The 17350-nt window shown below is 45.8% G+C and overlaps 1 protein-coding gene across 2 annotated transcripts; it reads right to left on the minus strand.

Annotated features, from left to right (window-relative positions):
- Positions 1-414: 414 nt before the first annotated feature.
- lrfn5b (leucine rich repeat and fibronectin type III domain containing 5b) lies at positions 415-15987 on the minus strand. 2 transcript variants are annotated; one of them, XM_053843801.1, is made up of 6 exons: positions 15278-15468; positions 8798-9714; positions 6376-6550; positions 5168-5501; positions 3007-3307; positions 415-2918 (listed from the first exon to the last, which is right to left on the minus strand). In XM_053843801.1, the coding sequence occupies exons 2-6, from the start codon at positions 9686-9688 to the stop codon at positions 2241-2243; spliced, it is 2379 nt and encodes a 792-aa protein (XP_053699776.1). In that variant the 5' UTR covers positions 9689-9714; positions 15278-15468; the 3' UTR covers positions 415-2240. The 2 variants fall into 2 exon arrangements, with proteins under 2 accessions (XP_053699776.1, XP_053699775.1); XM_053843800.1 differs by lacking the exon at positions 15278-15468 and adding an exon at positions 15505-15987 and having other exon boundaries at positions 416-2918.
- Between the last annotated feature and the right edge of the window lie 1363 nt (positions 15988-17350).

Here is a 17350-nt window from a genome sequence, read left to right on the forward strand (position 1 = left end):
CACAAATCCTCTCATCCACTGCCTGCTGCTTTGCCCTCCTCTTACCCCTCCTCCTTCTATACCCCCAAAAGCATCTATTATTAATGCACACCTCTGGCTGTTGCCAAAGACTCCACCAAGGTTCAGACTGGGCTCCTCAGCATTTTAATCACCCATAATGAGCCAGAAACTAGGACTAAAAGTGCTTGAATCCAGCTTGTTTAGGTGACAGCCATTCATTTCGTCGAGTGTGTGCAGCCCTTTAATAAGAGTGTGTTTCGGCCCAGCGTGCTGCAGCCCCTGAGATTTCATGCTGGGAGGAAGTGTATGTAAGAATCAATCCAGATCTATCAGAGCACCGAAATACACCGTGAATCACGGCTCCTATTGCAGCAGATAATGCATATCATGTCAGAACTGGTATCCGATCTGTTAGTGTAACGTTAGATTTAGTCGAGCACTGATCCCTGCCCCGGCGATTGTATTTAACCTCTGCAGGTTCCTGCAGCGGAGGGAGGGGAGGGAGGGGGCCCAGCTGCAATGCTGTCAGCCAGGCGCTAAGATGTGCAAACCAAAGGCATCCCTGGTGACTATCATGGCTTCTTTTCATCATCCGCTCCCATCCTCTCTTTGAACAAACACAGGGGCTCAGGGCAGAGATCTGGCAGAGGTCCACCGCTCAAAGGGAGGGAGGATTACGTTGCCGCATGGCTACTGAAATTCTAAATTCATTACAGTGCTCACAACAGCCTTCTTTCTGTATTTAAAATGATATTCTACAGTCCTCTGAGTGTGCGGCTGATGTTGTTATGAGCCCAGAACTAACCGGAGGCAGGCTGGAGTTGTAACTATAGGAAGAGATTGGGTCTCAATTTTGGAGTAGGAATCAGAATTAGCTCTTGTTTGAAGCCACGGCATTCTCTTTCTTCGCCCCCTAACTGTCTTGTACCCTATTAAAAACTCTGATTTGGCTCACATTGCCCTATTTGGGGCGACGACTTTTATTGGCCCATGTTCCAAACAACTGTGGCTCTACTTAAAGAGTCCATAGAATATGAGTTTTGTACATTCTATTGATGATCTCCTCTGGATCCACAGCCTTAGACTGAGGTGGTGATCCTCATCCTTTACCTTTGGCATCTACTTGAACTGTAATTACTGTGGTGTTACTACTCTTGCGGATTACTAGTGCTTGTTCACGAAAAGCAGCTTTGCCTTGTAAGGATGAGTAGAACAGGAGATCAAGTCGGCCATTTATGGAGAGCTTGTTTATGTAAACCTGTCTGACTCGATGATAAAGACATTAAAGTGAAAATAATGTTGTCCCTTTCGTTACTGGTTTATTGATACTTGTAAACATCAAACAGAAACAACAGCAAAATCAAGAGCTGACGTTCTTCCACATGTGTGATCATCGTCTCTCTTACATCAACAAGTTCATTTACAATGGTTGTCATGATAAGGTCATCGAGTAAAAAAGACGGAAATGAACGCCCCGGAATCTCATCCACGCGTAATATTGGATTACCCCGCGCGCCTGTCACTCGCTTGGCTTTTGTTCAATTGCCGCGGTGACAGGAATCCTATCGGAGTCCAGTCTTCATGTAATTACGTGATAAAATTCTATTGATTCAGACCGGAGGGCAGTATTAGGCTGCGTCAAGTTGTGCCACAAAATGCTGCATTTTTTTCCCCTTTTTTTTTGTGCCTTAAAATGTCGTCTGGAGACGATCGTGTGCTGTCTGTTACATTCTGTTCCAACACCTCTGAGATGTGAAGCACATTCATAACCTCTCCAAGTGAATTAAGACATGTCGCTGTCTGTACATTTGGAGATGAGATTGTATACCATTAAATAGGCAATAAGAATAGGTCAACGTCACCATCTGTGCCATCATTTTTTTTCTTTTTTCTTTTTCTTATAATACAGTCCATTCAGGATACTGCATTCCACACCACACTACTTGCAGGTGTCCTGAGATATACGATATCTCCAGCAATTCTCTGTACATAGTGTATAGTTTTTATAATCTAGTTGTGCCTTTCAAAGTTTCCCCTTTAAAGAAGTTATAAAACAAGTGTGCAACACCTCCCGCCAAGTTCCATGCCTGCCCGTCCTCCGAATATAATGAGGGTTACTTACAGGTCCCGTCAGAGAAAACGCAAAACCTCAGCACAAGGCATCGAATCCTCGTCCTGCTCTGCAACAGGCCACAAATCCAATTCCGGAAAACAAGTGAGCGCAGGTCGTAAACTCCAAATCATAAAGTGCTCTCCAGAAGCCACTCAGACCTGGAGAGCTTGTCCCTCGCCCGGCGAATGTTTGTTGTGCTTTCTAGCTGTGGCAGCTCTCCGCTCATTGACAGGCTTCGCTTGGAGCGGAGGCTGGCTCCTGGTTTTGGATACGACATGTAGCAGCGCTCGATGTAGGAGTCTGCGTTGAGAGAATGTCTGCGGTTCACTCTTACGCCCCCAGTAGGCACAGTCATGTACTGTCGAGACACCTGGTGGTGCCGCGGACCCCTGGGGGCTGCAGTCCATTTGGCGGGTTGGCCCCGTGTAACCGCGCCACTCACTTTAATGTCGGAGGAGTTATTCCGGTTCACGTTGTCAAATTCCACATCTGCCCTCGCCTCGGCTCTGTGCGCCTCTGCGGGTGCAGCGGCGCGTTTGTGTCTGAGAACTCCTGGGGAGGCGGGGTGCCAGCTGTGGCTGGCTGCAGAGGTAGACACAGTGCAGTCCGGAACTGTGGGCTTCGTCGCGGCGACCACCACCGTCGGCCGCTGCTTGGCTGGTTCTGGCGGCGGCAAGGCAACTCGCAGACATTCTTTGTCATTCTTCTCTGGCCGCAGAACCTGCTTGGAGAGCGACTTTGGAATCCCACATCCCTGTAGCTGTCCGTCACTGCTCAGGGAACGCATATCCCCCATTTCCAGAGCCTGGAAGATTGAGGACAGCTGCTCAGTTGCACTTTATCATGGGATACATGAATCACAAACAGAACAAAGGGATTCACTCCAAACTGACCTTATCTACATCGCCTTGGTTACACACCCGGTAGCGCACAATGAGGAAGATGATAAAGGCGAGCACGGAGGCTACAATTATGCCTCCGATGATAACCACAATGGTGCCGCCAAGAAACTGCGACTGCATGAAATGGCATCTGAGGTACTGTGGCTCCGTGGTGAAGTGGACACAGCCGATCACTCTGGTGGCTGTCAGCGCCGTCACCTGGTCGTCGTATATGGCCAGGACACACAGGTCATACTGCGTCCCCGCAGCCAGGTTGTTGACCATGATGTTCTTGCTGGTGGGCGGGATCATTCTGTAGAAGACGTCAGACTACTTATTGTTTTGGAGAGAAAAATGACACGGCTATTATTCATCTCCCACTGGGCTATTGAACGTCCGTCAAGGCGTCATTTTTTGGGACATTTGATTTGTTCCTGCCAACATCACGATTGATAAACACTTGCTTTCAACCGCCGGGAGAGGAGGACTCCTTCAGTGTTTATTAGTGTTATGATCCTGAATTATTCTATTTGCACAACTCAAAGACTTCTGGGCACGTCGGTTTCCCAGAGAGTCGTACATGAAGGCTCTGATGGTTTTAGTAAAACAACAGCAAAGTCCTTTACCCTCCTTCTATCAGTTCTCGGCTTAGTGCTGACATTCTGTTTTGATTCTGTTGATCAAGCATTATCAAGCTTCGGCACATAATACACGATGCACTCCGGCAAAGGGGATTATGAGTTCAAGAATATCAGTCCAATACAGTGCATTAGTCCTCCCGGCAGGATAAACAGGCACCGCATATGATCATGGAGACAGTCGGGCCCACATCTTAGGGAGATTATAAAGGCAGAATCAGAGTCCAGGCGTTTTTTGACTCCTCTGCTTTTGTTGCATACACTTAGTAATAGCCCAGCATTAAAGGTATGTATATACTGTATCTATACTTATATCGATCCGAGGTCTTAAAGTCAATCCGCCGCCGGGGCTGTAGAGGTTAGCGACATGCTGACCGGGGTCATGTTGTGTCGAAAAACGTGCAATAATTTTCCTCAAATTGAGATCTTTATTTTTGTGCGTCGTAGTTCTGTTCCTTCCTCTGCTTATAATTACAGCCATATACAGTAACTACCGGGCTATAAACTGCTATAGACTGTACTTTTCTCTCACAGCCTGAGCCCTGCCGCTACTACACGGACAATATAAGGATTTTTATAGGCTAAAATTTTGAGCTTTGTCACATAAAACTGATGTGTTTTATTCACCCTAAAGCGCTCAAAATGCTGTGTTTTTGAGCGTGTGTCCGCAGCTCCGCCAACAGAGCTGATCTCCTAGAGGACTGGAGATGAGTGGCAGCAGCTATGACCGGCTGTGGTGGCGGAACTTCGGACACGTGGGCGAAAACAACGCATTTTGAGCGCTTTGATGTAAATTAAAGATGTGAGGAATTCATGATACGAGTTCAGAACATTGTGGAGTTTGTTTCAGTCTCGATGCTGGACCCCATTTTCAAAACTAGAAGTGATCCTCATGCATTTTTAAGCCGGGTGCACCACTGACCTTTGTACAGTGCAGACAGCACCACTGCAACTTGTGCATGAACAAGATCTATTTTCCTTAAATTTACCGGGTGCAGCAAATATTCCACCACACTCTACAGTCCAGAATTTATGGTACATAATAACCATTGCTGAAGTTGTGTATCTGCAATAAAAAATAAAATCAAACTTTGATGAGCCCAGAGGATGCTTTAAATAACCAACGACACCACATGATGTTGGCCTCCGTAATTGTGTCTTACAGTACATTCAAGTCTTCCCCACAAATGTGCTTGACACTCAAAAGCTGCAGCTGCCTGCTGTTTATTTCTCTTCTCTACGGATGCTAATTTATCTTGTTGTCAAATGCATTAATGTGGTAATAGCTGTGGTATTTTGGAGTGATTTGGTGGTTTTGCATCACAAGTAAAAGTGCTTGCTCTCTCGGGACATGCCCAGAACCAAACCTCATGAGTTAGGTGAGGCTGCTGTTGTCACCTGAGCAGGCATACTTTGAGAGGCTGGAGGACTTGAATGGGGAAGATAGTAAATACCAACAGCATATATGAGTTTAAGTTGTAAGTTGCATGTTTGGTCATAGTATTATCATAAGCAGAAACACAGATTTTTCTTACCGATAGACCAGTGAATCGTCATAGCTTCCATTATACTGGATCTGGAACATGCGTATTCCTGGAATGCTCCTCTGAAAGTTAAAGTTGACCATGGCTGAGGTGGATGTAGCCTCTGAGATCACGACTTTCTTTTCCTGGCTCGTCTTGGCGTTTCCCAACGGCACACCTCCCGCCTCCGGCCCTGTCTTGGTGACCGTCGCAATATCTGATGATCCTGGGTCGGGCTCCTGCTCCACGATTGTATTGTTGGCGATATGAGGGAGTTTCGTGATGACCAGATCCACGCCGGCCTGAGCTTCGCCCGCTGGGTTTGAGGCCACACAAGTGAAGGAACCTGCACCGTGAAATAAGCATCTCAGCACAGACTACAGTGTCGAGAGCGAGCACTATACTCCAGGTGGCCCACACGTATCAAAGCTGTTCCCAAGAATATAACACTGCAGTTAAAATAGCTTTTCTGTAATATGCTTAGTTTTAGCACACTTATATAAGTCCATTAAGTACAAGTATCCTGCCAACTGGCATTAAATTTAGCATGACGATATGAGGAAACAAGCTCAACATCTCAGAAGAGGAAATTCAGAAGGGCAGCTTCAGGCTGAGAATTTGTCTGAGCCTGTTTACACTTGTTTAGACACTCAACACGGATTAACAAAACAAGATGGAACATCCAGGTGGGCTTCAAGTGTATGGCTACGGTACTGTCCTTCATAACAGCAGTTGCCACTCTAAAAAAACAAACAAAAAAAAAACAAACAGCAGGAGCAAGACAGCAGTTCTCTGATGTGGTGCTCTTTTTTTATTACGTCCCCTAAGGAGGTTCTGTTTTACTCTTGTCAGCACAATTACACTGAAACTGTTTGCTGGGAAAGTTGATGGAGTCTGAGGAGGTGAAACACGAGCCAGTGAATCACAAATGAGATTACTTTCAGAGGCGGAAAAGGTTTTTTTTTAACTCCAAATTATCATATTTTGTTAATTGGGGAGCATGTCGTCATTGATAGTTTAATGGTTTCTGGCTGGATTTTCTATGTGATGCTATAGAAAATCCTACTGCCAGTGAAGCTGAATTCATCAGTTCAGTGTGACTCAATATTTGTCCCGCAGCTCTGATGTAAACAAATACTGCAGTCCTATAAGTTTCTGCCCACACAAGCAAACAACAACTCTGTTGGCATCCGACGGAGAGCCAGTGTGTACAAACAAACCTGAGTCCTTGACGGTGCTAATGAGGATGTCCAGGGTTCCATCCGTGTGCACCGCGGCTCTGGAAGAGTTGGACATGAGCCGACCATCGGGGGCAATCCAGTGGATGATGGGATCTGGGTCACCTCTGGCCTTGCAGCGCAGAGTCACACTCTGACCCTCCAGGGCTTGCATCTCCTTTGGAATACAAAAAAGATTGTGGTGACGCTGAACACTTCGGTTATCTGTCCCTTATCGTGCCAAAAAAAAGTCATTTTTTTGGTCTTTTGATCAGGCTGGATGGAGCCATTGGAGAAAAGTGGTGATATGTGACAAAAGGGTGTGGGCAAGGATGGAAAGGAGGGTGTACAACAGGGTGGTCAGGCCAGGAATGTTGTGTGGTTTGGAAGCAGTGGCACTGAGGAAAAGACAGGAGGCAGAGCTGGAGGTAGCAGAGATGAAGATGCTGAGCTTCTCTCTGGGAGTGAGCAGGATGGATAGGATCAGAGGGACAGCACATGTGCTCAGGTGTTTAGGAGACAAAGTCAGAGAAGCTAGATGGAGATGGTTTGGACATGTATAGAGGAGAGAGAGAGACAGTACATTGGTAGGAAGATGTTGAGGTTGGAGGCCAAAGAGGAGATTTATGGAGGTGGTGAAGAAGGACATGAAGTCTGTAGGTTTGAGAGAAGAGGAAGCAGAGGACAGGGTGAGATCCGCTGTGACCACCCCTGAAGGGAGAAGCCCAAAGAGAACAAAGAATAAGGAGGAGGAGAAGAAAAAGGAGGAGGTGGAGGAGAAGGAGAAGAAGAAGGAGGAGGAGCACAAGAAGAAGAAGGAGGAGAAGAAAGAGAAGAAGAAGATGTTGAGGTTGGAACTACCAGGCAGAAGGTGGAGAGGAAGGCCAAAGAGGAGATTGATGGAGGTGGTGAAGGAGGACATGAGGATTGTAGGTTTGAGAGAAGAGGATGCAGAGGACAGGGTGAGATGGAGGAAGATGATTCACTGTGGCGACCCCTGAAGGGAGAAGCCGAAACAAAAAGACATCTTTTGATGTTGTTTAAACTAGTTTCTCTTATAATATTGAGCTTCAAACCTTGCAGTGTTAGTGGTAGGATTTTTTCTGTACCATCAAGCTGTTTGTAGGAGATAATGCAACATTATTTCGGGGCAGTATATTGTATAATAATAGGACCTTAAGAACATTGCTCTCTAGAGGAGCATTTATAAAGGTTATTATATCAGCCCCCTCTTGAGGTAGCAGATATTAGTAACATATAAACAGAAAGCAAGTTCATATCAAACCCATATTGATGCAGGCATCAAGGTTTTTAATGTTTCTATTGAAACCGACAAGCCAGACAAACACACAAGGTGGGAATTGGAGATATGGATGTGGTTGGAAATGTGTGGTGCAAGAACTTTTCACCAACCAGAAAACTGCCACGAGCAAATGGTAAATTATGAATTCTGCTTTGAGTTATGGCAGAAAGATTGCTGAGATTTTACTGACAAGTTCCAGGAGGCGCCTGCCCTGATCCCCATTCCTGTTGCGTGAGAAACTGTTCAGATAAAGGCATGAGAAACTGCAGCAAGGTTGTCCAGACCAAGGGGCTCTCCTCATAAACTATATCACAGGCCTCGGCAATTGATGCTGGCTGGCTGCATCACAGAAATGAATCCAAAAATGGCATGGGAGCGGCTTAAACTGTAGTTCCAGCCAGAGAAAAGAGCTGATCAGAGGCCATAGCTTCATCTTCACAAACAAGATTCAGAAATTCCATGCAGGCATACAGTGGACATTTTGTTAAAGCCGCTACCATCTCACTAATCTTTGAAGTACTGGCGGTCTCTGTACGTGACTCCTTCATATCAAAATAGTTCTCGTCTCTCCAAATGCTTCAGTTTCAGTTTTCAAACTGAATCGGTTAGGACTGCATCGGAATGAATAAAGCAGCACATTCAAGTGAGAGGCTGTCAGTGCGCCATGTTTTGTGTAATTACCTTATATGCGCTTGCTGAATATAAATTGGTGGGTATTGCGGTTGTTATTTGACATGGTTTTGATCAGATTTTGTTTTGGGTGCAGAAATCACGGCTTAGTCACCGGAGCTTTCTCTGCGTAATGAGAGCCTCGCTGCAGCGTTTTCATCAACCTGCACACAGCTTCATTCATATGACAAGTGGAAATCCTCTTTTCAAGGATGTTTCCATGGGACACGAGAGGTGGTGTTTTTTTTTTTTTTTTTTTTGGAAGAAAATCCAATATGCTTTACACTGATCTTTTCGCTGAGTCGGCAAAAATGACTCACACAAGACAAATAAGACTTTTAAGGCTGAAGCAGTGAATCACTGGCTTGAAAATTTGTCATAGTTGAGGCAGAACCGAATTTTCAATTCAAGAATACTAACTTTAATAAGTCGCCCTCTATCCTGGGTTTTTACCTGCGAGTGCCTGGTGATGAGAGGAGGCTCACATAGGAATTCCTCTTCTGAAACGGTCCAGAAATAACGTCCAGCCAAGTGTTGCGGTGAAGCACATGTCTCCAGGTCATCCTCTCTTCGCAATCTCCGCAGCCACAGCAGCTCGCAGTTGCACCTTAAGGGGTTTCCTCCGAAGCTCAGAGCAAAAGACGTAGGTCCCATGATCCCAGAGGTTGCCAACACTCCTGCTCTCTGGAAAACTGGATCTGGAGGAAGCTTCTGGAGTTTGTTGGAGGTCACATCCAACCTTTTCAGCTTCTGCAGGCCAGAAAACGTGCCTTCAGGGATGTAGCTGATCATGTTGTGGTCCAGATTGAGGGTGTGCAGGCTGGACATCCTCTGAATGGCTACCCAAGGAGCCCCTTCCAAGTTGTTGTAGGACAAATCCAGCTCTTCCAAAGCTGTCAGATCATTGAAGGCGCCGATATGGATATGGGTGAGCTGGTTGTTGTTAAGGATGAGGTGGTGCAGTTTTGACATGCCACTGAAGGTGTCGTTGGTGATGCGAGTGAGACGATTGTTGTCAAGGTGAAGCGCTCGTAGATTCTCCAGGTCTTTGAAGGCATGAGGGGCAATGGAGCCGATGGTGTTCCGGGACAGCGTCAGATCCACCAGTTTGGTCATGTTCGCGAAGTCCTTACGCTTTATGCTGGTTACAAAGTTATCTCCCAGACGCATTTCTACAGTGTGCCTGTCGATGTTGGGAGGCACAAACAACAGGCCCTTCTTGCCGCACAGCGTTGCCAGATTTGGGTTGAGCACTTGGCAAACACAGCGCTTGGGACAGATCTGGACTTTGTGGGACTTGACAGCCACACTGAGGATGATCAGATAGATCAGCAGAGACTCCATTTGGCTTTTCAGTCAGGTTAATATACCTGGAATACAAAAGAACAAAATAGAGTGAAGCGTTTAGCAGTTAGATAGCACACCGAGACAATCTGTCATTGTGTTTTTCATCATCTCCGATCAAATTATCGCCTGGGAATTACACACACGCTCTGTGAAATCCCCTCTTTACGTGTAGGGAGTCTTTTCTTCTGCCAGATAATATCATTGCCAGCTCACTGTTAAGATATAGAGTCCACACCTGAGAGACTCTATAGATCTGAGCAAACAATTACTGAAGTGCAGTCATACATGAAACTAATCGGCTACCTGCAGATTTAAGAATGAAAATGGAATTGTGAGTCACCACGTTCCTTTTTAACAGGAGCCCTTTTTGTGTGTCGAGAGATTAAAGCATCGGATGAGTCCTAGAATTCGTCAGGATAAGACTGATATCTTCCAAGATCGTATCGCCAGTAGGAAGGAGTGATGGCCCCTGTGCCTCTGTGAGGATGTGCTATTCCTCGCTATTGATTTTCTCTATGCTGCAACTCTTGCTTATGACACAAGTGAGATGGCGGATAAAAGGCTCTGTTTGATGAATCCAGAGGCCTTGACAGGAATCTGGCACACCATAGACCCAGAAGAGGGAAGATCAGGTCACAATTCCACTGCTGCACCACACAGAACGTTCACGAGATCCTGACATTAGCCGCCATTATATTGAGAGCTTAATATGGATCGTTCGTCGCAGTTGAAGATGAACCCCGGCCCCAGGGTGCACCACAACTCCACGCTGAAGGAAATATCTGTCTATTCTACAGCAGTGTTTGCCAACCTTTTTCTAGCCACGGCACCCTTGGTTTATTGAAAAAATCCCGAGGCACACCACCAAAAGAACCTGGGCCAAAGTGCAAAATCCCTATTCATTTGTAGAAAAACTGTAGAAAAATGTATTTGTTTCAACGCAATATGGCAAAATATATCATGATTTATTTATTTATTTACTTACTGTAAATGACTGTTTCCATTTTATCACTTATCTTTTGCATGATTTTATTGTACTTCTGAGTTTCCAGACAAATACTGAGCAAAGCAAACTCTGTCTGACAGTCCATGAGTCTCAATAAAGTTTTGGAGTGAGAGTTAGCTCTGTGGTGCAGACAGTCATTGCGCACCACAGCAGCGCTGCTTTGACTGACAGACAGATCAGAGCATCAACACACTGCAGCTCGACAGTAGAGTGGAGAGAAAGGATGTCAGCCAATCCATGTGATCTCCTCACCTTGGCTGCTCCTCAACACCCTCTCATTGTCATGATTTCATGGCATCAGGCATCATATCGCCCACCTCTATCTCCAGACACATGAGGTGAAACTGGATCATTTTCCGACAGCACACTAGTGTGCCGCTGCAGCTCGGTTGAAAAACGCCGTTCTACAGTGTCTAGTGAACAATGGTGCTGAATTATTATTTAGCTTTTGGAGATTTGTCAATATCTACACTCGTCCCTCGGCTTGGCTGCGAACACCTTCATGATTTAAATTCCTCTGTCACGCCTGAGATGTGACTTATAACCTGCTGAGTTATAACCTTGACAGTACAATAAATGGAATATCATTGAGTAAAGTAAACATCGTTCAGGGAGGGACCCACATGAAGCCACGTGGGGCTGTGAAAAGTTTATATTTTGACAGCCTGGTGAAATATACCGCAGGCCCTTCAGGAGGCTGAAAAGAGGTCACCTTAAAATGCCATATAATTGTAATAGGACTGATATGAGTGGTGGGAGTACACCGGGGATGACATTTTCATGGATACTGCTGATGAAGCAGCAATGTGTCAATGTCTTCCTCGACCCATTTTACAACCGCGGAGAGTCAGGCTTATAGGCTACGGAGCAGCAGCTGTGTGGGATATCACTGGTCCCACATTATTAAATGTGTCCCAAAATAGCCTTTGCTAAATCATGTCAATGGCTGAATAGACTTTGCTGTTGTGCGTCACCTGGTTATGAAATATGCAGAGACCTAGCCCGCTGGGATGGTAATTAGCCACCAGATTTCACCGGTTTGTCAACACATTGACCAAAACACGTCGTGGTGTTTGGGCTGGAGGCCTGCCAGTTCAGCTCTCAAAGCTACGCCTAAGGCAGAGCACTCCCAACTGACTGGGTCACTGCAAAGTGGCCGCTCACTTACGGTTAATACTTATCCCCTGCAATATCAACGGTCTCTAATACTCACCCCTCATATTGATATCTCCAACGTTTCCCCAGCTTCCAATAACAGGGAGGAACCATGGAGCTTCCTGAAGGTCTCCTTCCAATGTCATAGTCAAGACTAGTGATGGGTGGCTGAGGTACAGTATCATGAAACAGTATTGCAGTGTCTTAATTTCCATGGTATGCTTGGTCTTAACATGAGATTTTATTGAATCAGTTGTTCAATTCTGAACATTTTACAGCAGACAGCGCCATCTGGTGGCCTCTGATAACCAGGACACTGTTTCATGAAGCCTCATTGACCTTTCAAAACTGCCATGAAACCTTATCACTAGTCAACACTCTCTCCACAGAGTAGATCCCCCACACTTTCTGTGGGGGATCTACTCTGTGGTCGTCCTGAATGATAGAGCTACTCCTTCTTTCTCTGAGGATATTATGTTTTTATAGTTAAAATGTGGAGGGACAGGGACATTGCACATCTTTCGCGGTCTACCTTAGAAGCCGGAGTCCTGCTTGACAAACGGCAAGGGAGCAGTTCAGTGCTTTGGTTGGCCCTTTGCTGCTAAAGCGCTGGAGGAAACCCAGCTATCGCACTCATATTTCCTTTGCCTCTTATAGACCCTATATATGGAATTTTGTCTGACTTAAAATAATTAAAATAATAATAGTAAAATAAATAAGCAATAAAAACAAAACTGTCATTGTGATTTAAAAAAAAACAAACGTGGATTTTGTGTGAAAAGTTTCTGCATCACTCCAAGCACCGAGGAACCTGTGTGAAAGATTAGTGTGGGAATGTTGGTGTGCGCTTGGGAACATAGTAGGGACAGCTGAGGCGTGTGCCACAACGCTCTTACTCTCAGTGGCACGACTTCTGGGTGTGCAATGAGGCACAGAGGACCTGCTACTTCCAGACTGGAATTGTGCTGAAGATTTGATATTGATTCACTCAGTGGAGAATGTTTTTGTCCTCCCTCACACCCCCCACCCACCTCCACCCGCTTCTTAAAAAGTCCCCCAAATGAGACCAAATGGGGTTTAGAACGCTAAACCCTGGAAATGTTTGTCCACAGCACCAAGAGGACAGCTCCTCTCTGGTGAGACAGGATATTTATTTCAATGTCTCTAATTTGCATTTCATTATCGTCGCCCCATGGAGATTTGCATAACAGGTTGCACTCATCAGGTACATGAACAAATAAGCAGATAATCAATCAATGCACTCATCTATCATGTGCTTCATCTTTAAATGTCACAGCGCGCTAGAAAACCATTACTCTCCCTGTTGGGCTGTTCAGGTTAATGGGTTAAATTCTGGGGGCTGCAGATAAACAAAAAAAAAAGGCAGGCAACCTTGTGTTTAGCTCGATCTGTACAGCCAGTGAAATGGCCATTTTCTACCCCGGAGAAGGGGCATCTGCTCACGGCCCACACCTACATGCACTCACAAGTGGGTGCTTAATAGAGGCAGGTTAGTACTCAACAACCCTCGGCAATGGAAACAGATGTTCAGGAACAGCAACCATGGTTTCGCGTGGAGGATATCTACAGCCGTCCTGGGGGGATCATTCACCAAGACAAGCCTTCTGCAGCATGCTGCTCACAGCTGCAGATCTGGAAGGATGTTTTCAGACTCACGCTGGAGCTCACATAACAAGGATACAATCCTTGTCTGGGTAGAGAATCAGGTTATGAGATGAGGCCTAGTTATCGCGCCTACATGCGGGTCGACTCCGAGTCACGTGGCAGCGTCTCGGCAGTAACTCACCTGGGTCGTTCAGAGCGAAGCAGTTGGACGTCTGCTGTTGCCAAAAATAAGCGCTGTTGTGTAAAGGAAAACTGATGCTCCAACATGACTGTTAAGCGGTATCGACGAAGCAGTGAAATAGCTCCTCAGTCTCCCTGCTTTATGACACCAAATGGGGCTGCCACATCTGCCGAAGCGGATCATATTTTGACTGAGCCGAGGTGAAATTCTATTTGGTGCGGGAGCTCTCTCCTGTAGCCCAAAGCCCAAACAGCCTGACCAAACAGTGATGCAGTTAGGGCTTTTCGAAACCAACACATCTGTGTTTGTGAATGCCGGGTATATGCTGCGACTGCCTTTTCCTCGCGAAGCTGCCAATGTTAAATGTGATAACTCTTGGGTGACAGCCTTGATGCCATGGCAACACAGAGACGTCACTTTTGTGCCAGATCAAATCAATGGCCCATTTGCTGATGTGCTAATGTTGAGAAGTATCACTTCACTATTGAAAATAAAAACAGAATGGTTGAATTAAATCGCTTATTGGGACTGCAGCCTCACAGCAAGCAGTTTCTGGGTTCAAATCCAGGTCATTTCAGACCTTTCTTTGGCACTAGTTTCCATCCACAGAGGATAATGACTGGTACATATGAATTTTAGCATCATATACTGATATACTTGCCAGTGAGTGTGTCTTGAAGATGTTGACCAACAGTACTGCATACACTCATGTAAACTCATGTTATATTGTCGTCATGCTGACTGGATCACACGAGGAAGCCTCAATGCATGCATGGAAGTGCAGTCTATCAGTAAGACTCTTTGTAATGTGGGGGACAAAAAGCTTCTGCAGTGAGGTAGAAGGCAAATCTAAATGCTGATCACTGTCAGCAGGTGTGTTGTGATGTGCGTCTGATCTGTGATGACCGGGGATTTTCTTCCAAGGGAAGCAATCCCTGGGTCCTTCTTGGAAATACCAATAAACTCCTCATCATTCAGTGAGTGTTTCTGTGGAGGCTATGATTTGTTTGCCAAAATCTGCCAACTCCTGCGAGAGATACACAGCGAGGAGAGTGAAAGGAAGCACTAAATCCATCCTTGTGAAATTGAACCCGCTGTTACAAGGGATTTTTTTTTCATGTTACAATCCACAAATTCGAGGAAACAAGGGCGGCTAAAATGAATTCCATAATCACTGCCACGACTCTCCCTCTGTCGGATTCAGCGTTTAACCTCAGTCAGTCCGAGAATTAGATCTTTGACAATGGCTGTCTTTCTAATTTATGGTAAGTGTCCGGGGTTTCTAGTGTTTCAAGCTTAAATTTGGGTCGGCAGACTCTGGGAGATCACAACACCTTCTGCCGTCAGGTGCAGGTGTCATCACATACTGTGATTCGTGCATTAAGAAAGAGCAAATCGAGGCAGCTGAATGAGGCGTGGGCCCAAATCCACCGCTGGAGCAGTTACAGTCCTGCCTCAGGCTCTCATGAATAACAAGATATGTGCTCACTAACATAACCATTACACTCCATCTTCATGTGAATCACCAGACCATCAGTCACCTGGCAACACACACACACACACACACACACAGAGTCGCTGTCCAATTAGTGTTGTCCTGGATCAGACTTCATCACACCTGCATCTGCGTGAAGGATCCATCCTGGACTCACAGTGAAGCCTGTCATGATCTCGCTGAAGAGATTTTGTTGACCTTGCGGAGCAGGACCTGGACTTCCAGCCACAACCCTGATCGCAATCGAAGCCAGCTGAGGGAACTAGTTCAAGTCCACAATGCGGCTCTTGGTCGACACTCGCTCAAATGCACCACATTCCATCGGATGGGCTCTGAAATAGTGCATTTACCTTGCAGATGAAGCCTCCAGTCGAAGCCGATTGCTCTCATCTCCTCCCGGGAGCACAAACGGGACCGACTTGATAATTCAGGTGTCCCGACTGGAAAAAAAAAAAAAAAAAACTAGATCGTGTGTCGGCCTGCGATGCCGCCGATGTCCTTCAAGAAATCCATCAGATAAAGGACGAAGCCGCGGCGATCCAGAAATGAGACACAGATTTCCTGTCGAGCGAGAGAAGGGGGGGAAGAGTGCGAAGGGTCCCGGCGATGCTGCTGCTCGGCTGGTGCGCCTCCTCTCAGGAGAAACGCCTCTCATACGCGTCCAGATGTTCGGATCGCTTTCACTGTTTTTTTTTTTTCCTCCGGAGAGCTCAGTGCGAGTTAATCCCGATTGACTGAAAGCTTGCTGCCATCGCATACCCCCCCTCCTCTAGAGCAGTCAGCGACCCGGCTCCATTCCTGACCAGAGGTACCGTGCTCGGAATGGTAATGCGCGCGCTCGGAGCCGCACACTGAGCATTTGTGTGCGCAGACAGAAGCAGAAGCCTCCCAGCCTCCCTCCGAGCCTGCCATCATCATTTATTCATGTACACTCAACTCCACCTCACCAGGAAAATGCAGAAGGCCTATCACATTCTCTTAAAAAAAAACCCCTCATTTAATTAGAATTAAAAGGAGATTGGGGTATTAGATTGCGGTGACCAGATCATTTAAGTAAGGCGTAGAGAAGCATTTGTTCTTCCCTGACTGATCCTATTACTTAGTTAAGTTCATCAAAATAAGGATTTACTTTAGAGTACATTTGGTAATGTCACGACGTGAAGGGGCCAACTTTTTTTAAACCGTTTCTAGCTCCGAGCTGTTGGTTGGTATCACATTTTACTTACCATGTCCCTTGTTGGTGGCTTTTCCATCCATCCATCCGTTCATCCATGCATCCTCTGCACTGCCATAAGGCTAGGTGGTGGGGGCAGCAGTCGATGTAAAGAGGCCCGGGCTTCCCTTTCTCCTGAAACTCTTGTGCTTTAACATACTCATGGACAGCTTCCTTTCTTTCCCTTGTCTGCTACCAGGGAGGCATCACTAGATGCCTGACCCTGACCACTCAACCAGACCCTTTTAATGCAGAGGAGGAGCGCTCTCTTGGGTGGGCAACTCTGATGGCTGTTGATGTGTCTTGGAGTTAGTTTTGATTCAGTTCATCGGGAGCTAGTCACCAAGTTCAACTGATGCAACTCTGATATCTTCTTCTTTTTTGACATGTGTTGCTAACTTTGGCAACATTTCCCGTGTTCCAATCTCTCCATCAGTACTTGAGTTTGAGGCGTCTCACCTTGCTTGTGTGGCTTTCCTTTCGCAGTCTAAATACTATTCAAAATGGCTCCACCTGCGACTGGCAACGTGTCCACACAGAGACTGAGGTCTCTCACTGTCTCCCATACATCCTGATGATAGTTTTACAAGACTAAGCAATGGATAATGAATCAATTATTTTAAATATTCTTTCATTAGTATCATAGTCAGATACAAAGAGGAATTATGGCTCAAACCTAAGGCAGTATTCTGCCTGAAATATGATGTGATGATTTGTTTTTTTTTAACCCCAGATATATCGAGTCAAACTCAATGAATGGCTGCCTTGCTGAAAATACTGTTTTAAATAGGAAGAATGACAGAATCCTATTGAATAAGCTGTTAAAACTGAATCACCATGATCCTTCTTTCATATTCCAGTGTATGTTACAGTGACATTTCACCTCGCTCACACTGCAGATGAATCGTCAAACATTAAGAAGCATAATAATGGGGCCACAGAGAAACGCGTGAGAAGAAGATTGATGCTGAAGTTGTCAGATT

Source organism: Synchiropus splendidus, chromosome 15 (assembly GCF_027744825.2).
Source record: "Synchiropus splendidus isolate RoL2022-P1 chromosome 15, RoL_Sspl_1.0, whole genome shotgun sequence".
In the NCBI taxonomy this organism is placed as follows: Eukaryota; Metazoa; Chordata; class Actinopteri; order Syngnathiformes; family Callionymidae; genus Synchiropus; species Synchiropus splendidus.

Excerpts from the sequence above, each read along its gene's own strand:
- lrfn5b (XM_053843801.1), bottom strand. The coding sequence starts at position 9,688 with ATGGAGTCTCTGCTGATCTATCTGATCATCCTCAGTGTGGCTGTCAAG. Across the intron at positions 6,551-8,797 it reads TCATCACCAGGCACTCGCAG|GAGATGCAAGCCCTGGAGGG; the intron begins GTAAAAACCCAG and ends TGTATTCCAAAG. Across the intron at positions 2,919-3,006 it reads ACCAAGGCGATGTAGATAAG|GCTCTGGAAATGGGGGATAT; the intron begins GTCAGTTTGGAG and ends TCAATCTTCCAG.